Below are 25,364 nucleotides of genomic sequence, written 5' to 3'. Positions count from 1 at the left end.
GTATTGGTCCCGACAATATGCTGATAAATTCCTTATAAAACTCACTTGGAGAGACCATCAAAGCCAGGCACCTCCCCACTCTGCATCGTCTCACAGTCTCCTCAACTCCTGTACTATTAAATGTGCGCTAAGAAAAGATGCTTGTTCAGGAGTGACACTTGAAAGATCCAAGTTCTTAAAGAAAGACTCCATCTTAGCCCATACATTTTCACAACGTTCAGACTGCTATAGCTCAATATAGAATTTCCGGAATGCTGCATTGATCTTTTTAGAGTCACAAGTGACCATCCCATTCCCATCTCTGATCGAAGTAATTGCCTGGGGGGCATTCTTTCTCCTGGAAAAATACAGTAGGTACCTGCCCGCTTGTCACCATATTCAACCAGTTTCACAAAGGAGAGCTCCTTCGTTGCCATCTGTGTAAGCATGAGTTCAAGAAAGAGCCGTAACCCACTGCAACTTAACCTATGATGGCTCATCAAAATACACCTTTTCAGTGGTCTTTAACCATCAAGCAAGCATTTTTGCTCCCCCTTCTGTTGTTTCTGACTAGCGGAGTAAGAAATGAGCCTGATATAAGCCTTAGCTGTCTCCCAAAGAATGGGCGGGTTACTGGCTGTGTCTGAATTGATAGATAAAAATATCTTAAATTTGTAAAGGAAATATTCAATAAACTTACTATTCCTAAGAATAAAGGGATCCATTCGCCAATGTCGAAAGCCTACCACAATACTCTTAAGCTCAGACCCCAAGTAGATTGCAGCATGACCCAAAACAGTGATATTTCCAAATGTACAGGATGTTACCAAATCCAAGGATAATGCAGGGGCTAGGAATAGATCAATCCTGGTATGACATTTGTGTGGATTAGAAAAGAATGTAAAGACCCTGCCCGTGGTGTCGAGACACCTCCAAATATTCACCAATCACAATTCCACACATAAGTCCATCAGCTGTTTAGGAGAACGTGTTGATGGGGCTCTAGGTATTCTATCCACCGCGAGGTCCATAAGGCAATTAAAGACTCCTCCTCAAATCAGCTGCTGCGGTGTAAGAGCCATCAGTTTTGTGAATGCGTCTATCAGAAATCTAAGCGGGTGCACTGGGGGACAGTACACATTCAGGATACCATACGCTTCTCCATGCATTAATACCTTAAGAATGACAAACCATCCATGCTCACCTTTAATCTGTCTAGCAACTGAAGTGGAAGATTCTTCCTGATTCTTCCTCCTGCTCCTAGTATTAAAGGAAGAGAAATATCCCCGATCCAACCCACCCTGCTGCAATATCAAATGTTCTTTATCACTGAGATGAGTCGACTACAAAAGGGCAATATCCACCCTCTCCTTTCGAAGACTGGAAAGCACCATTTTCTTTTTAATTGGTGAATAGATCCCTCTAACATTCCAGGTACACCATTTGAGGACACAATTGGCAATGACCCTCGAAAACATCATTCAATATCCTAAAAGGAAGAATTCAACTTATCAGCTGCAGAGCATAGACGAAAGAAAATTCACAAAATCTAAAAAATAACTAAAAATCTAAACTAAAACTACTACATCTAACATCCTAATAACTACATCTACAAAAAAACTCCACCAAATTAAACCAAGTACAAAACACTTAACAATGGGCTCCATCCCCTGCCCACAGGAGGCACTTACATATCTCAAAAGCACCTTCATACCTCCTTCCAGCTTGAGCCCCATCCCAGACTCAGGCCAAGAAAGATGAGAGAAAGTAAACTATCATACAAAGGAAATTAAAAGTAAACCCTCGACCCATTCCCATATGTCCATTATCACTCAATAATTTCAAAAGAGGGATTCAACAGCCCTTGGCAAATAAACAAAGAGAGGAAAAGTGAAAGTGAAACACTAGTCCACATACTTTCAGTTATCCGATCTATTTTGTCGTCTCCAAACGTTTATCACTATTGCTGGAGAGTGAAAAGTTTGTCACTTTTTCTGGGGAGTTAAAAGAATGCGTCGACCCATCACACATAAAGCGAAGCACTGCTGGGCACCTTGGGGAAAACTGGATGCCAAGGTCTGTCTTGGCCTTTCTCTTGGCTTCATTAGAGATCTTCCTACTCCGAATGACAGCTGCAGAGAAGTCCTGGAAGAACATAATCTTCGAACATTTGTTGATTAAGGCCTGTGGATCTTCTCCCTTCATTCTGGAAGCTTCAAAAACTTTAAGTTTATCTCTTTTGCTGCGGAGTCGCACTAGGGCCAAATGAAGACGCTGTTCCAAGCCGGGCCTGCACAGAGCGATTCGACGGGCCCTTTCACCTTTTACCCAGTCAGACAAAACTTCCAGGCCCAGGAATCGAGGCAGCCAGCTTTCAGAGAAGCTCTCTGGTTGGCCACCTTCTTCCCCCTCCAGCAGCCTCGTAAATGCGGACGTTCTTCCTCTTGTTTTTGTTGGTGACGACATCGACCTGCTCCTGTAAGGTAAGTACCTGTTCCTCCAGCATTCAAATTCTTCCCTTTGCGGAATCAATCACGGTTTCCAAAACTGTGGTCCTCCTTTCAACTTCTTCTGTTCTTCATACTCGGCCTCCCAGCTGCTCCTCTTTGTGTTTTTGGAGCTTGGCCAAGATTGGTCCAGTCTGTTGTGGAACTTCTCTTTGATCGACATTTCGATCATCCCTCGCTGCTTTGCAAACTCCATCGACAGGGCCTGGTAAGGGAATGACTCCAAGGGACTTCTGGAGGGAGCTGCAGATGTCTGGCTTCTCAAGGTGAGTGTCCTGTGTCATGGGACTTGTTGGAGCCTTTACTTTTAGTTCTTTGATAAAACAAACTTATAAATTATATAAGAAATCGAGGTTCAAAAACTCTTTAAATATCAAATTATCGTAGAAATGATTTAAGTGGGGAGGTGAGAATGCTAATTTGCCTGAACAGAGATGCGGATCTCAGCAAAGCAGACCTCTTAGATTTCCACCATCTTTGATTCCCCCCCCCCTCCTGTGTTGTCCTGTTGACTTTCCAAAACATCGAGTTATGCAGGTTATTACATAACTTTGTTTTTGCATATGAATATCTTTGTTTGGGCTAAAATTAGATTTTCAAAACATATGTGGATCAGTTTAATCAAATTCTGACAAGCAGGAGAATCGAAGTTTCGGGCAAGAACCCTTAATCAGGAAAGGTTAATAAGTTCACCTTGTGTCATGTCTGCTAAGGTCAGCACTATTTCTTACCTTTTGCCTTAGTTCTTTAACTTATTGTGTTGTAACCCGGGAGTTGGGCAATTTTCCCATCAGGCAATCTTAACTGTTTCCCACAATTCCACATTCCCCCCTTTTGTCATATCATGACAATCAGTTACACAGGTACCTTGATAATTCAGTTGAAAATACATTGGCACAAGCAAACAAACAAACCTATTCCTACTAACAACAGTAATAGCAGTAAAAAGGCCTTCATGGTCCAATTAAATATCCCGTGACCTCACCAATCAAGTGGGTTGTAATTATGGAATTCCCTGCCACGCCTCTGTGTTTGATCAGCATGTTGTTTAATATGGTCAGCCAGGTTGATGATATTCTCAGAGGCATCTGGAAAGTAAGTACAGCACCCCTGACTGACAACAGCACACGCTCCTCCTGGTGAGACTTGCAGATAATCCAAAGCCAGTCGATTCTGCAATGTCACAGTCCGGACAGCCACAAGCTCAGCTGAGACCTCAGTCAGTACTTGTCCAGTTGCCCTTGCTTCTCAAGCTGTGTCATTGGGCCACATGTTCCAAGGCTGAGGCCATGTGAATCAATTCACTGGACGCCCAGGGCATTCCATCCAGTGGAAAGGACATCGTGAGGAAATGGTCTGTTTTGGAAATGACTCTTTTGGCTCGTAGAGGGTAGTGCTTAAGGGAGGTCATATGATGCACATTGGATACCACATGACCGAGATAGCAGAATCCTATCCAACAGGTTGGAAGCCATGGGTTAGCTCTGGTGCCGTGTGTAAGTATATGCCATTATAAGCTGTAAAATCATTAGCCAATGTCATTCAAGGTTCGAGGGTAGAACAGGCCAATGGACTATTCAAAGTTATATTCCTTATTCTGGACTAATTACAGTAAAACATTGTACTGTCAGAAATGCTCACGCCTGGGCCTTGCCAGTCAAATGTGAGGTTAAACCTGCTTTGTCCCATCAATTTTCCCTTTCCTGATTTATAACACAGAGGGTATCTGTAGCATTATTTGAATGGACTGTAAGGGAAGGAGGAACTGAGTCATGATTATATGCAGGCTGATACCATGTCGAAAATTTAGTAATTTCATAACCTGCCGATTCCCATATTCTCATGTCCCCATTAATTCCTGTGAGATTCCGCCGTAACATCCACTCAACTATTTCTGGTATATAGAAAGGGAGGTGTTGAAGAGATATTCCTTTCCATTGAATGGATGGGGGCATGGATACAAAACCAATAATTACTTATATTAAATTTTTCAGCATATACATATATAACAAATGTAAATAAAAGTTTGCATGCAGTTCCCGAGTAGGCCTGTTTTTCAATATCAAACGTCCACCTACATTAAAGAATTCAGCAAGTTCAAAGAGGACCAAAAAGATCTTCATGCTGTGTCCAGTCCTGTTTGAGTAGTAATCTTACAATCAGATCGGTGGATCCAGTTGGAGTGTCCTTCAATCTTGACAGAGGTTGGTGTTGTTAGTAAGACTTGAAAGGGGCCGCTTCAGCATTGTCCCAATTTGTTCCTTTCCCAGTTATTAACCAGTACACAATCCCCTGGGTTTACTCTTGGATATTGGGAGGCGATTGTCTCTTCCTCACCTGGGCAATGCGACTTTTGATCTGTGAGTGAAGAAACTTCAGAGAAAGTCAGCTGTTCCAAAAAGTTCTGCATTTGCTCACCCATTACATGGAGATCCACACCCTCAAGGGGCTTATCATGAGCATCCCACAGAGTCCATATTGGCCGACTGTAAGCTATCTCTGCAGCTGACAGTCCGGTCTGCAAATGTGGAGACACTCACATATGCAACACTGCCAAGGGCAATACTCGGAGCCATTTTTACTCCGTTTCTTGGACCAGTTTAGAAATATTTCTTTTAAAGCATGATTGGCCCGTTCCACAATCCCTGCTGCGTGCGGGTGATATGCACCAGGCAGTTGCTGTTTAATTGAGAGTGAGTCACATAATTCAGTAATGATTTGAGCCGGGAAATGTTTGTTTCAGCAGCAGGAAGCACGGGAGCGTCGACCAGAGGGCTGACGGGAAGGAGAATCACAGATTTAAAAACTTACCGAGAGATTTGGAGCTCTCCATTTTTGTTTCAGCAGCAGAAAGAGCGGGGGCTGACAAGAAGATGAGTCATTGATTTAAATAATTCCCTCGTGAGTAGGCAGAGTGCACGCTCAGTAGGAGTGGACACGGGACTGCTGGGTAAGTGAAGTAATATATTTGGGTGGCGTGTTTCCTGAAACACTACTTCGGTAGTGTCTCCCACCCATCCTCCTCCTTAACCAAAAAAATGGTTCTGTGCGCTGGATTGGTAAGGTACCTAGTTTTTTTAAAAAAATCTGTATTTTTCAATAGTTTCTTTGAGAATTTAGAAGCGTGGGAATGGTGGTTAGGGCAGTTGAATGCTCCTCCTGCAGAATGTGGGAGGTAAGGGTCACCACTATTGTCCCTGCTGACTTCATCTGTGGGAAGTGCACCAAACTCCAGCTCCTCAGAAACCGTGTTAGTGAATTACAGCTGGAGCGAGATGAACTTCGGAGGTGTGGGTGGTGGTGGTGGGTGGTGGTGGTGGGTGGTGGTGGTGGTGGTGGTGGGGGTGGTGGCGTTTATTGAGAGGAGTTACAGGGAGGTAGTCACATCTCAGGTACAAGACAAAGGCAGATGGGTTCCAATCAGGGGACCGATAGAGAACTGGCAGGCAGTTCAGGGATCCTCTGTGGCCGTTCCCCTCATTACAAGTAGACCATTTTGGATAATGTGGAGGGGGGTGCGACTTTCCAGGGGGAAGCCATGTCGTACAGGTCTCTGGCACAGAGTCTGTCCCTATTGCTCAGAAAGGAAGAGGGGAGATGAGCAGAGCATTAGTTATTGGGGGCTCCACAGTTAGGGGGAGAGATAGGAGGTTTTATGGGAATGAGAGAGACCCACGGTTGGTGTGTTGCCTCCCAGGAACCAGGGTTTGTGATGTCTCGCATCGTTTTTTTGGGATCCTTACAGGGGAGGGGGAGCAGCCCCAAGTTGTGGTCCACATAGTCACCAATGCCATAGTTAGGAAGAGAGATCGGGATGTAAGGCAGAAATTCAGCGAGTTGGGGTGGAAGCTTAGAGTTAGAACAAACAGATGTTATCTCTGGTTTCATGTGCTAGTGAAGCGAGGAACAGGGGGAGAGAGAGGAGTTGAACATGTGGCTGCAAGGATAGTGCAGAAGGGAGAATTTCAGATATCTGGGTAATTGAGTCTCATTGTGGGGGTAGTGGGAGATCTTCAAACAGGATGGTTTACACCTGAATCAGAGGGACACCAACATCTGGGGGGAGGCGGGGATATTTGCTCGACGGAAACTAATTCAACAGGGGATGGTAACCTGAACTGTAGTTCCATATGTCCAGGAGATTGAGAGTAGTGAGGTCAGAAACATGATTTCAAGTTCGCAAGAGTGCACTGACAAGCAGGAAGGTGATTTAAAGTGTGTCTACTTCAATGCCAGGAGCTTCCGGAATAAGGTGGGTTGACTTGCAGCATGGGTTGATACCTCGGCCTTCGATGTTGTGGCCATTTCAGAAACATGGGTAGAGCAGGGACATGAAAAGTTGTTGCGGGTTCCAGGATTTAGATGTTTCAGTAAGAACAGAGAAGATGGTGAAAGAGGTGGAGGTGTAACATTATTGGTCAAGGGCAGTATTACTGTGGCAGAACGGACGTTTGAGGACTCATCCACTGAGGTACTATGGGCTGAGTTTAGAAACAGGAAAGGAGAGGGCACCATGTAGGCAGCTTTCTGTAGGCCTCCAATTGGTTCCAGAGATGTAGAGGAAAGGATAGCAAAGATGATTCTGGATAGGAGTGAGAGTAACAGTGTAGCAGTTATGGGGTCTTTAACTTTCCAAATATTGACTGGAAATTCTATAGTTTGAGGATTTTAAATGAGTCAGGTTTTGTTCAGTGTGTGCAGAATGGTTTCTGAGTAGACTGGCCAACAAGGAGTGCAGCTCAGAGAAATGATTAATGAATGCCACAACAGAATCAATAAATACAACTGGGAAATAATGCAACAAAAATCTCTACTCCCGAACACGACAGAGCATGAATAGACAGTCATAGTACAATAAGCCATAGACATTAGACAGCGGCCAACACAGAAAACGAAAAAAAAACGAGACCTGCAGAAAAGAACAAGACCAACTCACACAAAATAACTACACAGACAACACAACAGACACTGAAAAAGCCGTCTTAGTAAGAGGCAGACAGTCGCACCAACATTAAGCAGGAGAAAGGAAAGAAACACACTCAATACACAAGAACGGAAAGCACTAGAAGGACTCAAGAAAGACAAAAACATCGTTACCTATTTGCAGACAAAGGACACTTTACAGCCATTATAAACTGGACAGACTACATTGAGAAATCAAACACACTGCTTGGAGATACCGACACTTATCAATAGGTGGCAATTGGCTCAAAGCAACAACTAGAAAACCGAATCACAGCCTTTCCCCCAAAACTCCAGAAATCTGGAGAATTAAATAAGACTGACTTCCAAAAATTGAAAGAAATGGATCCAAAACACCATGCTTATATGGATTATCCAAAATTCACAAACCAGGAGCATTTCTCAGACCCGTAGTCTTGTGACCTGGAACACCAACGTACAGACTGGCCAAGGAACTATACCAAAGACTAAAAAAAAGAAGAATCATGCACCTCCATTCACTCCACCAAACAATTCCTGAACACCATCAAAGACACTAAGATAGAAGAGGATGAAATTATGGTCTCTCACAAACAGCCCTGTTCGCATCCATCGACATCACCCTGGCCAAGGAAACACTGACTACACTATTAGAAGAACCAAAGACACATAGATCACTAGTTGAGGTGTTTTAGATTAGATTCCATACAGTGTGGAAACAGGCCCTTCGGCCCAACAAGTCCACACCGCCCCGCCGAAGCGCAACCCACCCATACCCCTACGTGTACCCCTTACCTAACACTACGGGCAATTTAGCATGGCCAATTCACCTGACCTGCACATCTTTGGACTGTGGGAGGAAACCGGAGCACCCGGAGGAAACCCACGCAGACACAGGGAGAACGTGCAACCTCCACACAGTCAGTCGCCTGAGGCGGGAATTGAACCCGGGTCTCTGGTGCTGTGAGGCAGCAGTGCTAACCACTGTCCCACCGTGCCGCCCACCGTGTTGTTCCTCCAATTTGTGCTGTGGTTCATTGTGGCAATGGAGGAGGCCAAGGATGGTCATGTTGGGAAGGAAGTGGGAAGGGGAATTGAAATGGGCAACAACTGAGAGTTCCAGTCAGCCTGCAGACCCAGCTCTGATGCTCGGTGAGCCGTTTCCTAAGTTTATGTTGGGTCTCTGTGATGTAGAGAAGACCACTTCGGGAGCATCTGATGCAGTAAACTATTTTGGAAGAGAAGCAGGTGAACCTCTGTCTCACTTGGACGGAGGTGAGGGGGGTGTGTATCGGCAGGTTTTGCATCTTTTTCCGGTTGCAGGGGAAGGTACCAGGGTTTCGGGGGATTATTGGGAAGAGTGGCCCAAGCCAAGGATTGTCAAAGGGAATGGACCTTGCGGAAGACCGAGAGGCATGGGGAGGGGAAAATGTTCTTGATGGTCGGATCTTGGTGGAGTTGGTGGAAGTGTTTGAGAAAGATGTGTTGGATGTGGAGGCTGGTGGATTGGTAGCTGAGGATAAGGGAGAACTCTGTCTTTGTGTGGGGTGGGGTTAGAGCATTAGAATAGGTAATGGAGGTGGTGTGTCAGAGGTCTACCTGGATGACAGAGGGTGAAAAAGCACGTTGTGTGTAATAGGTGGACATCTGGGATGCTCGCGATTGGAATTTCTCCACATCTGAGCAGTTACAGCGGAGGCAGAGGAACCCGGAGAATGGGATGGAGTTCTTATAGGATACTGGGCGGGAGGAGGGGTAGTCCAGGCAGTTATGGGAGACTGTGGGATGGTCGTAAACGTCTGTCCCCGCAGATGGGAATAGTGAGATCAAGAAAGGGGCGGGAGGTGTTCCAGATGGACCAAGTGAATTTGAGGGTGGGGTGGAAGTTGTGAGCAAAGTTGACAAACTACTCCAGTTCAGCCTGGGTGCAGGATGCTGCACCGATGCAATCATCGATGGAATGGTGGAAGAGTTGGGGCACAGTGCCCGTACAGATACTGGGGAGGGACTGTTCGATATAGCTGACAAAGAAGCAGACGTAGCTCGGGCCTATCCGGATAGCCTTGGCCACCCCCTGGATTTGTAGGGAAGGGGAGGAGTTAAAGGAAATGCTATTAGGGTGAGGACGAGGTGGAGGGGGGTATTGATGAAGGAAGACTGAATGGATCTGTTCGAGAGACGTTGGTGGTGGGCAAGTTGTTGGAGGGAATCCTGATGGACAGGATGTACATGTATTTGGAAAGGCAAGGACTGATTAGAGATCGTCAACGTGGCTTTGTGCATGGGGAATCATGTTTCACAAACTTGATTGAGTTTTTGGAAGAGGTAACAAAGAGAATTGATGAGGGCAGAGCGGTAGGCGTGATCTATATGGACTTCAGTAAGGCATCTGACAGGGGTCCCCATGGGAGACTGGTTGGCAAGGTTAGATCTCACGGAATGCACGTGGAACTAGCCATTTGATATAGAACTGGTTCAAAGGTAGAAGACAGAGGGTGATGGTGGAGGGTTGTTTTTCAGACTGGAGGCCTGTGACCAGTGGAGTGCCACAAGGATTGGTGCTGGGTCCACTGCTTGTCATCATTTATATAAATGAATTGGACGTGAGCATAAGAGGTATGGTTAGTAAGTTTGCAGATGACACCAAAATTGGAGGTGTAGTGGACAGTGAAGAAGATTACCTCAGATTACAACAGGATCTTGATCAGATGGACCAATGGGCTGAGAAGTGGCAGATGGGAGTTTAATTCAGATAAATGTGATGAGCTGCATTTTGGGCAAGCAAATCTTTGCAGGAATATGCACTTAATGGTAAGGTCCTAGGGAGTGTTGCTCAACTAATAGACCTTGGAGTGCAGGTTCATAGCTTCTTGAAAGTGGAGTTGCAGGTAGATAGGATAGCGAAGAGGACATTTGGTATGCTTTCGTTTATCAGTCAGAGTATTGAGTATAGGTGTTGGGAGGTCATGTTGCGACTGTACAGGACATTGGTTAGGCCACAGTTGGAATATTGCTTGCAACTCTGGTCTCCTTCCTATCGGAAAGATGTTGATAAAATTGCGAAGATTCAGAAAACATTTACAAGGAAGTTGCCAAGGTTAGAAGAATTTGAGCTGCAGGAAGAGGCTGAACAGGCTGGGGCTGTTTTCCCTGCAGCGTCGGAGGATGAGGGCTAACCTTATGGATGTTTACTAAATTATGAGAGGAATGGATAGAGTATATAGACAAAGTCTTTTCCCTGAGGTAGGGGAGTCCAGAACTAGAGGGCATAGGTTTAGGGTGAGAGGGGAAAGATATAAAAGAGACCTAAGGGGCAACATTTTCACTCAGAGGGAGGTACGTGTATGGAATGTGCTTCCAGAGGTGGAGGCTGGTATAATTACGACATTAAAAATGCATTTGGATGGGTATATGAATAGGAAGTGTTTGGAAGGATATGGGCCGGGTACTGGCAGGTAGGACTAGATTGGGTCGGGATATCTGGTCAGCATGGACGGGTTGGACGAAGGGTCTGTTTCCGTGCTATACATCTGTACGACTCGATGAGAGGAAGAAGCAGAAGACCTGGGAGCCATCTTGTTGGGTTTGGATGTGTATAAGGTCTGCAAGTGAAGGGGCTGTGGAACTGGAAGTTACTGAACAGGTGGAGGGTGTGGCGTAGCTGGGAAGTTCCTGAACCAAAGGGTAGAGGATGGAGTTGAGGTAGGATGAGATGAGTTCGGTGGGGCAGGAGCATGCCGAGACAAAGGTTCGGCCGGGATAGTTAGGCTTGTGGATCCTGGGGAACAGGTAGAAACACGAAGTATGGGGCTGGGGGACTATGAATTTGGAGGCAGTGGAGGGAAGATCACTTGAGGCAATGACAGCAGGGACAGTGCGGGTGATTTTGGCCTGATGGGTCATGTTGGGGTAGTGGGAAAAGGAGAGTTAGGACGCAGTATGAGAGCATTGGTATTTGGCCTCTGCGACATAGGGCACCATTCTCCAGACTAACACCGCCCCGCCTTTGTCAGCAGGTTTGATGGTGAACCGGGATTTGGTGCAGAGAGAGCGGAGTGCTGCACGTTCGGAGGGGATGAGGTTGGAGTGGGTGAGGGGTGTGGAGAAATTGAGGTGGCTGATGTCACGTCTGCACTCTGCAATCAAGAAGTTTAGGGCGGGTACAAGGCCGGTGGGTGGTGACCAAGTGGAGGAAGAAGGTTCCCTGACAGAGAAGGACTGACAAGGAGGAAGTGGGCTGTTCGGGGAGGCAGTGCGGCTCCCTCTGGTGGCAAGAGGAGGAATCAGCAGCGACTGTCTGAATGAAGGAAACGAGTTTTTTTAAACAGAAATCTCCCACTTTGTCCTCGATTCTCCTTTCACCATCCTGTAACAAGGCAACACCCTACCCTGAAATAGCAATATGAATTACTTCACTGCTATAATACAGGACAAGTATAACTGTTAGGAACCACAGAAGGATGACAACATTTCACATGATTGACCACAGTGTTCAGGGAGGTGCGTGCTGGAGTCGATTGGTCACGGGAAATGCAGGTTACAGGAACAGGTTAGGGATCTGGGTTTAGGTGGGATGATCTGTGGAGGAGCAGTGCAGAGCCAATGGGCCAAGTGGTCTCCATCTGCACTGCAGAGATTCTCTGATTCTCAGTTAGCTGGATGGCTGCTTTGTGATACAGAGCTAACAGCAGGGGCTGTGTTACACATACCAGCCGAGGTCACCCGAAGGTCCTGCCTTCCCAAACCTGTGGGGGCCTCCAAGTTAAACTCCCCACAGTGAGAGAGTGACCCTCCAGGGCAATAGTGACTGGGTCAGTAAGAGACACAGTAGGGTCAGTGTGGTCTCCCCTAGGTCAGTTTCAAAGACACAGTGGGGTCAGTCTGATGTTCACAGGGCTCAGTGATGGGGACACAGTGGGGTCATTCCCCTCTCCTTCTCCCTTCCTCTTGTGGACAGGTTTGATGATCCCTTTCCTCAAGCATAGCATGCTCTCGCATACCACGGGAGAGTCATGGCTGGTCACGTCCCATGTAGTCAATTACAAGTCATTGGATCATTGCTTCTGAGAGTGTTATTCTTCTGAAAGGATTCTCCAGGGTTTGTAGTTTGTCTAGATACTCCCATATACCACTGTTCATGGTCTCCGTGATGTAGATTGGGAGTGGACAGGATGCCATGCTATTTGTGGACCACATCATAGAGTCCAGCATGAAAGACTTCTCTGATCTTCAAAAATGGCAGTCTGTGAAGAAGCCAGAATAGAAATTGCTGGGCCCCTTGTTGAGATAATTGTATCATCAACCGCCATAATTGGGGAGCCAGAGACTGGAAGGTGGCTGATGTGCTTCTATTATTTATGCAAGTTAGTAAGGAAAAGGCCAGGGAGCTATAGACGAGTGAGTCTGTCATCAATTGTTGGTAAGCTTTCACAGAAGTAAAATTACATGAACAAATGTGCAGAGAAGGAGGAATTGTTCATATACGGAGCTTGTGGAGAGGACTACACGGGGACGGCTCCGGAGGATTTTTTTAAAATTCCTGAAGCCAAAAGCTGAATGTTGGCTTATTTGAGGATTCATTTTCTTTCATCTGTTCAGTAACATCTTTGATTTATTTTTGATATTAATAATGCTTTACTGTGTTTGCATACTCCATATTACATCTGTGGTTTAGAAAAGGCAGTTTGATTAGATTAGATTGCCTACAGTGTGGAAACAGGCCCCACGGCTCAACAAGTCCACACTTGTCCTCCAAAGAGTAATCCACCCAAACCCCTTTTTCCAATGCACTTACACTATTGGCAATTTAGCAAGGCCAATTCACCTAACCTGCACATTTTTGGATTGTGGGAGGAAACCCGAGCACCCGGAGGAAACCCACGCAGATACGGGGAGAATGTGCAAACTCCACACAGTCAGTCGGCTGAGATTGGAATCGAACCTGCGACCCTGGTGCTGTGAGGCAGCACTGCTAAATACTGAGACACCGTGCCTCCTTATTGATAGATATAAGGTGCTATTGAGAACTTCTTCATTTTCAACTTAATGTCATTGAAGACATACAGGAGACACTGAGTGGGATGACAAGGAGATTTAGAGACATGGTTACACAGCAGGATCAGTCAGATGGATGATTGACAGTCAGGAAAGGGAAGAGGGTGGTTCAGGAGTCTCCTGCGGCTATTTCTCTCTCAAACAGATATTCTGTTTTTTGTACTGTTGAAAGAGATAGTCTCTTAGAGGAAAGTAAAGGTGTTATTCAGATCTTGGGCGCTAAGAATGAATCTTATGTTAAACGGGTTTGTTAAGTTTGAAAAGAATAATCGTGACAGGAAACACTCCTACCAGGGGCATAGAGAGGAGATTCTGCAGCATTAAATGTGAATCTAGTAGAGTATGTTGTTTTTCTGGTGCCAGGGTGAAGGACGCTTCAAAATGTTTAAAGTATATTGTCAAAGGGGAGTGTGAGAAGATGGGAATGGTTGTACACATTGGCAGAAGTGACATAGTCAGGGAAAGGTTTAAGGCTCTGCAGAGTGCGTACAAGAGGTGAGGTAGAAGGTTAAAAGGCAGAACATCAAAAGTAGTAATCTCTTGTTAACTTCCAGTGCAAAAGCTCAAATGAGAGAAGGGTATGGCAGATAAATGAATCTGGTAAAGCCAAGGACTGCAGCTGCTGGAAAGCAGAGTCTAGATTAGAGTGGTGCTGGAAAGGTACAGCAGGTCAGGCAGCATCAAAGAAGCAGGAAAATCGACATTTCGGGCAAAAGCCCTTCATCAGGAATAGAGGCAGGGTCCCTGAAGAATGGAGAGATAAATGAGAGGGGGTGGAGTTGGGGAGAAAGTAGCACAGAGTACAATAGGTGAGTGGGGTGGGGATGGAGGTGATAGGTCAGAGAAGAGGGTATGAAAAGGTAGCAAAGAGTACAATGGGTGAATGGGGGTGGGGATGAAGGTGTTCGGTCTGAGAGGAGGGTGGAGTGGTTAGGTGGGAAGGAAGATAGGCAGGTATGACAGGTCATGAGGGTGGTGCTGAGCTGGAAGGTTGGAACTGGGGTGAAGTGGAGGAAGTGGAAATGAGGAAACTGGTGAAATCCACATTGATGCCATGGGGTTGAAGTGTTCCGAGGCGGAAGATGAGGCGCTCTTCCTCCAGGCGTCAGGTGGTGAGGGATCGGCGGTGGAGGAGGCACAGGACCTGCATGTCCTCGGCAGAGTGGGAGAGGGAGTTGAAATGTTGGGTCTTTGGAGCCTTGGATGGAGATGAGGGAGGAGGTGTGGGTGCAGGTTTTGCAATTACTCTTTGCTACCTTCCCCCACCCTCCTCTCTGACCTATCACCTCCATCCCCACCCCCACTCAACTATTATACTCTATGCTACTTTCTCCCCACCCCCACCCCCGTCTCATTTATCTCTCCACTCTGCAGGCACCCTGTCTCTATGCCTGATGTAGGGCTTTTGCCTGAAATGTCAATTTTCCTGCTCCTTGGATGCTGCCTGACCTGATGTGCATTTCCAGCACCACTCTAATCTAGACTCAGATAAATCATTGGCTGAAGAGGTTGTGCAGTGTGCAGAGATTCAGCTTCTTGGATCATTGGGATCTTTTCTGGGACAGAAATAGCCTGTTCAAGGAAGGATAGGATTCACCTGAACTGAAATGGGACCAATGTTCTGATGTGGAGATTTGTTAGTTCGATTTTGAGAGCCTATAAACTGTTTTTTTGGAGGGGAGCTTCCAAAGTAACAGTGAAAATAAAAAGAGAGATGAGGGATTCTGAGAGATAAAACATCCATGCATTTGGAAAGACAGGGGTTGATTCGTAGTAGTCAGTCTGGCTTTTTGTGAGGGAGATCATGCCGAACAAATTCGTTAGAGTTCTTTGGTGAAGTAACCAGGATGGTTGATGAGGGCAGGGCAGTAGACGTAGTCTATATGGGTTTCAGTGAGGCATTGGATAAGGTTTCACATGATAGGCTGCTTTGGAAGGATGGATCGCATGGAATCCAGGGGACCTGTAAAATTGGATACACAATTGGCTTGATAGTAGGAATCCGAGTGTAATAGTGGAAGGACGCTTTCCTGATTGGAGGCCTGTGACTAGTGGAGTGCCTCAGCGGTCAGTGCTGGGCCCATTGCTGGTTATTATCAATATCAGTGATTTGGATGAGAATGTACAAGGCATGATTAGTAAGTTTGCAGATGACAGTAAATTAAGCGCTATCATGGACAGTGAGCAAGTTTATCAAACAATGCAGCAGGATCTTGATCTGTTGGGGAAATGGATTGAGAAATGGCAGATGCAATTTAATATAAATAAGTGTGAGGTATTGGATTTTGTAAAGTCACATAAAGGTAGGCGTTTCATGGTGAATGGTAGCTCCTTAAGGAGTGTAGTGGAACAACCGGACCTTGGAGTTCAGGTGCAAGGTTCTCAGAAAGTGGAGTCAAAGGTCGAAAGGCGAGTGAAAAAGGCTTTTGGCACACTGGCCTTCATCAGTCAGAGCATTGAGTTTCGAAGTTGGGAAGTTACGTTGCAGTTAAACAGGACTTTGGTGAAGCCGCACTTGAAGTATTGTGATCAGTTTTAGTTACATTGCTGGAGGAAGGATGTTATTAAACTGGAAAGAGTGCAGAAGAAATTTACAGCAATGTTGCCAGGACTCTCGGGACTGAGTTATAAGGAGAGTTTGGACAAGCTAGGACTTGTTTCTTTAGTGTATCGGAGACTGAGGGTGGACCTTATAGAAGTCGACAAGATCATGAACGGCATGGATAGGATGAATGCACTCAGTCTTTTTCCCAGGGTTGGAGAATCGAGCACTAGAGGACATCAATTTAAGGTTAAACACGGAGAATAAAAGGGAACCTGAGGACCAAGTTTTTTTTTTTACAGAGGGAGTGGTGCATATGGAATGTGTTGCCAGAGAAAGTGGTTGAGGTGGGTACATTAACAACATTCAAAAGGCATTTGGACAAATACACGGACAGGAAAGGTTTAGAAGTGCATGGGCCAAGTGCATGGAAATGGGGTTACCCTGGTTGGACATTTCGGTCGGCATGGACCAATTTCGGCCAAAAGACCTGTCTCCATGCTGGAGAAATCGATGGCTCTATGAGGATGGTTCTGAAAGAATCAAACTACATTTAATTCTATGCAAAAGGTCTTACAAGTAAGTCTGATGAAATGAGGGTCTGTATGGGAGCATGGGACTGGGATGGTGCAGCTATTACAGAAACTTGGGCTGAGAGAAGGGCTGTACTGGCAGCTCAATGTTCTGGGTTTTAGGTGTTATCGGAATGATAGAAAGAGAAGCAAGAGAGAACGGGTGTGATATTTTTGATTATGGAAAACATAACTACTGTAATTCAGGAAGATATTTCTGAGAGATAATTTAGTGAAAATGTGTGGGCTGGAATTATAAATAAGAATGGAATGATAACCTTGATGGGATTGTATTATAGGCTCTCCAATAGTCAGAGGGAAATTTGAGAAATAAACATATAGAGATCTTAAATATGAGTAACAATAAGGCCATAATAGTATGGGATTTTAAATTTCTAAACGTTGACTGGAACTGTTACAGTGTTAAAGTTTGATGGTGAATAATTTGTTGAATGCATTCAGGATTTTTTTCTTTTTCACTATGTGAATGATCCTACGAGAAACAAGGCAAGTGATTGCAGTGTTAGTCTGGGAACACTTTGTGACTGGTGATCAGAATACTATTATTTGCAATATAGTTATGGAAAAAGCATACGTTTTCCATGTAAGTTGAAGTTCCAAATTGAAGTAAGACAAATTTTAAGGATATGAAACAAGAACTTTCAAAAGTTGATTTTAGAAGACTGCAAGTAAGGAGATGACTGACAAGTTGGAGGGCTTCAAAAGGTAAGGCTGGTAAGGTTATGGAACAATGGATGAATTAAAGTGTTAAATTTCTAGTCAAGAATAAAAAATCATTATGTATTAGATAATTGGGATTACCTGAATCTCTTGAAGGGTAAAAGCGTATAGGGACATTCTTAAGAAGCAAATTAGGAAGGTAAAGAGGAAATATCATATAGCCTTGGTAAAACAGGATAAAGGTAATTGAAAATTATTTTACAAATACATTAATCACACGAGGGCAATTAGAGCGAGAGCAGGAACTCTTAAAGATCAACAAGTAAACTTTGTGTTGAACCTCAGGAGATGGGAGAGATATTAAATGAATAATTCACTTAAACGAATAACACTTTTCACTGTTGAGAAAGAAATGGAGGCAAAAGTACCCAGGTAAATAAATATTGAAGTTTTGAGAACAGTTCATATCACAGAAGAGGTAGTGCTGGAGGTCTTAGAAAACATAAAGGTAGATGAAGCTCCAGGAGTTGATCAGATGTGTCCCAGGACGCTGTGGGAAGTAATGGAGGAAATTGCAAGGGCATGAGCAGAAATATATGTATCATCTATAAACATGGACCAAGAACCAGAAGACTGGAAGCTGACTAACATTATGCCATAGTTTATAAAGTGATGTAACAAGTAGGCTGGGAAATATAGACTAGTGAGTCTGGCATCGAATGTAGTTAAGTTGTTGGAAATGATTCTGAAGGATGGGATTTCATGTATATTTGGAGATTCAAGGATTGATTATGAATAGTGAGCATGATTTTGTGTGAGGAAAATAGTGTCTCACAAACTTGATTGCGCTTTTTAATGGAGCAAACAAAACAATTGACCCAGCAGTCTGTCTGACATAACCTACATAGCTGTCCGACAGAACATTAAACGTGCAAAGCTGAGTGACCCAGCAGAGAACCTGCACAGCTGTATGACCCTACAGAGAGCCTGCACAGCTGTGTGACCCAGCAGTGATCCTGCACAGCCATGTGACCAAGCAGTGACCCTGCACAGCTGTGTGACCCAGCAGTGATCCTGCACAGCTGTGGCCAAGCAGTGACCCTGCACAGCTGTGTGGCCAAACAGTGATCCTGCACAGCTGTGTGGCCAAGCAGTGATCCTGCACAGCTGTGTGGCCAAACAGTGATCCTGTACAGCTGTGGCCAAGCAGTGACCCTGCACAGTTGTGTGACTAAGCAGTGATCCTTTACAGCCATGTGATCCAGCAGCGATCCTATACAGCTGTGTAACCAAGCAGTGACCCTGCTCAGCTGTAACCAAGCAGTGACCCTGTACAGCCGTGTGACCAAGCAGTGATCCTGTACAGCTGTGTGACCCAGCAGTGACCCTGCACAGCCATGTAACCCTGCACAGCTGTGTGATCTGGCAGTGATCCTGTACAGCTGTGTGACCAAGCAGTTACCCTGCACAGCCATGTGACCCAACAGTGATCCTGTACAGCCATATGACTAAGGAGTGACCCTGCATAGCCATGTGACCCAGCATTGATCCTGTACAGCCATGTGATCAAGGTGTGATCCTGTACAGCTGTGTGGCGAAGCAGCGATCCTGCACAGCTGTGTGGCCAAGCAGCGATCCTGCACAGCTGTGTGGCCAAGCAGTGATCCTGTACAGCTGTGTGGCCAAGCAGTGATCCTGTACAGCTGTGTGACCCATCAGTGACTCTGCATAGCCATGTGACCCAACAGTGATCCTGTACAGCCATATGACTAAGCAGTGACCCTGCGTAGCCATGTGACCCAGCAGTGATCCTGTACAGCTGTGTGGCCAAGCAGCGATCCTGCACAGCTGTGTGGCCAAGCAGTGATCCTGCACAGCTGTGTGACCCAGCAGTGATCCTGTACAGCTGTGTGACCAAGCAGTGACCCTACACAGCCATATGACCAAGCAGTGATCCTATACAGGTGTGTGACCAAGCAGTGACCCTGCACAGCCATGTGACCAAGCAGTGACCCTGCACAGCCATGTGACCCAACAGTGATCCTGTACAGCTGTGTGACCAAGCAGTGACCCTGCACAGCCGTGTAACCCTGCACAGCTGTGTGACCCAGCAGTGATCCTGTACAGCCGTGTGACCCAGCAGTGATCCTGTACAACTGTGTGACCCAGCAGCGACCCTGCACAATTGCGTGGCCAAGCAGTGATGCTGAGCAGCGGTTTGACCCAGCAGCGACCCTAGACAGCTGTGTGACACTACAGTGACCCTGCACAACTGTGTGAGCCAGCCGTGACCCTGCACAGCTGTGTGACCCAGTAGTGACCCTGGGGACCTAACTGCTTCTGCTCTTTGGTTTAAAAATCTCATCCAAGAAAGAGAAACAGTGAAATTCACAGCTGACCTTAGAGAAATTTGTATGAGGGTGCTGACAGCAGATGAATGGCTAAGTGGTTAGTTTTTGAGACGTAACCTTATTTGTGTTTGTCTTGAGTATCTACCTTACTGAGGTGAGGCGATGTGTTTTGATTATATGTTTTTATTGCAATCTGTCCCTTGTTTAAACTTTAAAGACCTAAAATAGTTTGGAGCTGTAAAACTGTGCCATTTTCTGTTTCTGTAGATTAAGGTGCAAAGATGGCCTTTATTAGTGATGTGTTTTTCCTGTCGGATTCAAAGATTAAGCAGATTGGCTTAATCGCAGTCATTGAGAAAATGTAAGAGTTCATATTGAAGGATGTGGATATGGGATTTCACAAAGTCAACATGGATTGATGAAAGAGAAATCGTGTTTTACAAACATATGGGAATTCCTTGAAGATAAACTCAGAATATATAAGGAACATCAAGTCGATGTAATGCATTTGGGTTTTCAGAAATGTTTAGGTAGTGTCCCAGAAAGCAAATTAGTTTTGCAAAATCAAAGCAAGTGGGATTGGGGTATTATACTGACCTGGATTGAGAATTCATTAACAAACAGAAAGCAGAATGTGTATTTTTTGGAGTAGAAGGTAATGATGAGTGTGGTTCAATAAGGATCACAGTTTGGGTTCCAGCTATTCACCAGTAGCTGTGGTGATTTTGTTTTCATTCATGACAGTAAATACTGGGACATACCTCGACACTACTCTCAGTTTTTCTGTTTATTTATTAATTGGAAAATCAATGTGACAGGATATTTCATCATCTCCCTGACTTGCTCTCTGAACTTCGATTGAGTTGCCACATAAACAAATGTATTTGTGCAGCAATTTAAATTTGCCAGTGAAAGGCCAACCATTGCAAATATAAGTTCTGAATTATTGTAATTTCTCAGGAAAGTTCCTCGAATATTATAGTAAAAGAATTCTGTAACATGCACTGACCACAGAATTATGAAGGTGCCAGATATAGTCAAAAGTAAAATCACAGACTTTCTTCTGCTCTCCATCTCTGGGTCACTGGGATTCTCTCCTTTTCTCTGACTCTTCAGTCCCTGACGAATCTGACTGGTCACTAAAATGTGTCTCACGGTCAGAGTGTTGAGCAAAAGAATTAAAGCGTATGGAAGCAAGGGCGTTAAAATCCTATCAAACCAATTAAATCCAACCCATCCAGGCTCAGTAAAATAATTTTCCTTTGGATAGCAGAACCATGAAACGTTGGCAATGATCTGTTTTGGTTCATATATAAAGTAGAAGGGGACATTTTTAAAACAGAGCAGAATGCAGGTTATTGAGAGGATGAGAGCTGCATTTTTCCTGTTGCAATATTTCGTTTTCAGGTTCTGGAAACAAATGGCAATGAATCGATCACAGGAAAAGGTGACTGTGAACCAGACAGAACAATCCATTGCTGCACGTAGCAGAACATTGTGAACACTGCACACAGGGGTGAGGTCCAGGAAAGACACAGGGAAATAATAAGAGCTAATCTGCCACAGAATAACCTCAGTGATAATAACAAATAGATCTGCTATCGCCATGGCTACCAGGTAATGACAGGTGCAGGTTGAGAGGCCGCACGTTCCTCGGGACAGAATCAGAATTGAAAGTAAATTAACTGCATGAGAAATAAGAGAACAGAAAGTGTTAAATTGCAGTTTGAATAAATTAGCAATTTTTCAGAAGATTTGTAGCTCAGGTTGAGCATCTGGTTCTAAGTTTGCTCGCTGAGCAATAAGGTGTGTTGTCAGACATTTTATCACCATACATGGTAACATCATCAGTGAGTGTCCGGTGAAGTGCTGGTGTTATGTCCCACTTTCTATTTATGTTTCTTGGTTTCTTAGGATGAGTGATATCATTCCTGGTTCTTTTTTTCTCTTAGAAGATGGTAGATGTGGTTCAAATCGATGTGTTAATTGATGGAGTTCCAGTTAGAATGCCATGCCTCCAGGAATTCTAATGTGTGTCTCTGTTTAGCTTGTACTAGGATGGATGTATTGTCCCAGTCAAAGTGGTGTCATGCTTCACCTGTATGAAAACATACTAGTGATAGTACGTCATATCTATTTGTGGCTAATTGGTGTTCATGTATCCCGATGGCTAGGTTCCTGCGTGTTTGTCTGAGGGAGTGTTTGTGACACTCCCTGCATGATATTTGTAAGTGGCATTCATTTTGTTAGTTGTAACACCAACGATTCACTGGAAACTCCAGGATGATGGTGATGAAACATCTGAAAACAAAGCTTCCAGCTCAGCGAGCAAACTTACAACCAGAACAACAAGCAAAATGAATGTAACTTACAAAATACTATGCAGGGAATGTAACAAAAACTACATTAGACAAACAGGCAGAAAACTAGCCACCAAGATACATGAACGTCAACTAGCCACTAAAAGACATGACCCACTATCACTAGTATCTTTTTATACAGGTGAAGCAGGGCACCATTTTGCCTGCGACAGCACAACCATCCGAGGGCAACCTAAACAGTGACATGCACGAGAATTCTGAGGTGCATGGAATTCTAACCAGAATCTAGTAATTAACACATCGACTTGGAGTCCATATACCATCGTCTGTGGAAAAGAACCGGACGAGGTAGCACCCGCCCTAAGAAACCAAGATACATAAATAGAAAGTGGGACATAACGCCAGCACTTCACCTGAGGCTCACTGATGAAGTTACCCAGAATGGTGACGAAACATCTGAAAACAAACCTTTCAACTCAGCAAGCAAACTTATAACCAAGAACAAAAGGGACTGTAACAAAAACTACATCAAACAAAGAGGCAGAAAACTCGCTACCAGGATGCATGTACAACAACAAGCCACAAAAATATATGACCCACTATCACTAGCATCTTTTCATACAAACGAAGAACGACACCACTTTGACTGGGACAACACATCCATCCGAGGACAAAGTAACCGGAGGGATGCATGAGACTTCTTATAGACAAGGCATTCTAACCAGAATTCCATTTATTAACAGATCGATTTGGACCCCACCTATCATCCTCTGTGAAAAAGAATCACAAATTGTATTACTCACCCTAAGAAACCAAGACACATAAATAGAAAGTGGGACATAACCGGTGGCTCAGTGGTTAGCACTGCTGCCTCACAGCACCTGGGTCCCAAGGTCGATTCCAGCCTCGGCGACTGTCTGCGTGGATGTTGCACATTCTCCCCGTGTCTGCATGGGTTTCCTTCGGATGCTCCAGTTTCCTGCCACAGTCCAACGATGTGCAGGTCGGGCAAATTGGCCAAGCTAGATTGCCCATAGTGGGAGGTGCATTAGAAAGAGGGAAATGGGTCTGGGTGGGTTACTCTTCAGAAGGTCAGTGTGGACTTGTTGGGCCGAAGGGCCTGCTTCCACACTGTAGGGAATGTAATCTAATAATCTAAACAAACACGAGCACTTCACTGGAGGCTCACTGATACGTTACCTAATATGGTGATGATGCATCTGGAAACACATCCTCCAGCTCAGATTGTATAAATCTCTGCACATGACTCAAACAGTGACGATAGCTTTTTTTTTTAGCACCACTAAAAGTTTTAATTTCATGTATTTTGTGGGTTCACAGTTGCCACTAAATGCATTCTATTATTGACACATTCCAGGATAGTTTTTAACTGGCCAAGACTGAGATTCTACACTAACGCAAATCCTCCACAAATGATGCCTCTCCCCACTTTCAGGCTGTCCAAAGGGTTTCTTGCCCCATGACAAGTTTGGAGCCTGGAGAGATTTAGAGACTGTGTAAGATTGGACTGGATCCATAAATCAGACTCACCTGAGAAACTGAATCAGACCGTTTCTTGTTCGAGTCCAGTAAGTAGTACCAGAATCCTCCTCAGTTTGGGTTTGCCAAGTGGCATATTCCCCTCAGAATTAATACTCTTACCCTGGATCCCATCTTCAAGAAGCAGTTCTGATGCAGAGTCATACTGGATCCGAAGTGTTAACTCTGTTTCTACCCCCTGGAATGCTGCCTGGCGCATTTATTTTTTCCAGTGTTCTCTACGCTGGCACACAGTTCTCATTAATAAACAGATCCCTCCATGTGTCTTGGATTTGATTCCCAACTCAGGGTACAGAACTCAATCAAGAACAGGAAACCACTCCTGCCAGACTTGAGAGACGGACACTAGCTCCTGAAGAGGTGTGTATCACGAGAACACTGATGTCATATGTGACAATTCACTGAATACTGTTATTTAATCAAATTGCTCTGACATATCACCGCTGAGGTGGAACTTGAATGCATTCAAAGAGTTAAAGAGTCATAGAGATGTACAACATGGGACATGGAAACAGACCCTTCAGTCCAACTCGTCCATGCTGACCAGATATCCTAACCTAACATAGTCCCACTTGCCAGCACCCGGCCCTTATCCCTCCAAACCCTCCCTATTCATATACCCATCCAAATGCCTCTTAAATGTTGCAATTGTACCAGCCTCCACCACTTCCTCTGGCAGCTCATTCCATACACGCACCACCCTTTGCTACTTTAATGCTACTTTCAATGATCCATACCCATTTACATCTAGGTACCTCTGCTCTTTCACTCCCTTTAGAATTGTGCTCCATATTTTATAGCTGCTCACTCCACTAACTTGTGTTACGACACAGGCTAAACAACCTGCTAATTTAAACCTGCTGAATAAAAATGGTTTAACCCATGCCATAATCCTTGTGGTTCAGAGTGCGGGCCTTACCACTTCACCACAAGGGCTCTAGCGAGTCAGGATTAAACTGCCAATACATTCAAAATGTCTGACTTAATAAATGACATCAATGTTCGAGTGTCTGTATAATTGTGAGCACCAGATCAGAATGTAACATCATCCTTCGCAAAGCACAGAGAGCAACTCTTAACCAGATTTACAAAGCCTCAATAGGTTAAGTCACTTACCAGGAAGGCTAATGATAGCAAGAGTCACATGGAATAATTTATTGATAATACCAAATGTTTCAAGCATTTCCTCTGGAAAGTGATCTGTGCTTTCGTGCCGCAGTCAATCCCTCTGCATCAAACACGTTTCCAAACCCAATGCTTTATGCCATGGGGATCGCCTGGGGATTTTGAGGTCGCAACACTGTTCAAATTAGTGTTTCTTTGAAATGTGAACAAACAGATTATGACAACGTCCATTATGGGCTTGAGTAAATATTTATTTATTTCTAAAATTCAGTTTTAAGTATTGGACAATTCTGATCATATTAATTGATGAAATGAGAAGCTTTATTCCAGACGCAATGTTGTATTCCACTCAAACATTCCCATCTCTAAATCTCATAGTGTTCCAAATATATCCTTCTCCGGAGAATGCACACTCAGCAACTGGCTCTCTCATTGAGCTGACTAGCTGGTTTGCAATGAAGACGAAATACAGATCCCACACTATCTGAAGTTACCCTGAAGGACTTTCCCCATCTCACCTCACCGGTATTGTAAAGTGTGATTTGATTTATTGTTATGTGTGTCTGAGTACAATGAAAAGCATTGTTTGGGAGCAGTATAGGAGATCACAATAAGCAAAGACTTATAACGTAGGGCAAAAGAAAAAGTTGCACACTGTAATATTTAGAGATATAGAATTTAATTTTGAAAATGTCGAATGGTTATAACAAATGTTAACTTAATCTGCTGTC

At 44.6% G+C, this 25,364-nt stretch overlaps 1 protein-coding gene across 1 annotated transcript; it reads right to left on the bottom strand.

The window, feature by feature from the left end:
• Positions 1 to 20,401: 20,401 nt before the first annotated feature.
• On the bottom strand, positions 20,402 to 24,691 carry LOC148138439 (putative G protein-coupled receptor 139). The gene is made up of 2 exons (XM_087981603.1): positions 24,625 to 24,691; positions 20,402 to 21,312 (listed from the first exon to the last, which is right to left on the bottom strand). The coding sequence occupies exons 1-2, from the start codon at positions 24,689 to 24,691 to the stop codon at positions 20,402 to 20,404; spliced, it is 978 nt and encodes a 325-aa protein (XP_087837729.1).
• Positions 24,692 to 25,364: the final 673 nt, after the last annotated feature.

The sequence above is a fragment of the Chiloscyllium plagiosum genome, unplaced genomic scaffold (genome assembly GCF_037043375.1).
Source record: "Chiloscyllium plagiosum isolate Xiang-an unplaced genomic scaffold, Cpla_swu_hap1 HiC_scaffold_40, whole genome shotgun sequence".
NCBI classification, from domain to species: Eukaryota; Metazoa; Chordata; class Chondrichthyes; order Orectolobiformes; family Hemiscylliidae; genus Chiloscyllium; species Chiloscyllium plagiosum.
Note: the sequence above shows the minus strand (reverse complement) of the source record. Positions and strands in the feature narration are given on the sequence as shown.

Bases quoted from the DNA above. Each gene is read 5' to 3' on its own strand.
- LOC148138439 (XM_087981603.1), bottom strand. From the start codon at position 24,691: ATGCTTGAAACATTTGGTATTATCAATAAATTATTCCATGTGACTCTT. The intron at 21,313-24,624 runs GTAAGTGACTTA...TTTCTCATGCAG, and splicing joins TGCTATCATTAGCCTTCCTG to TTAATTTACTTTCAATTCTG.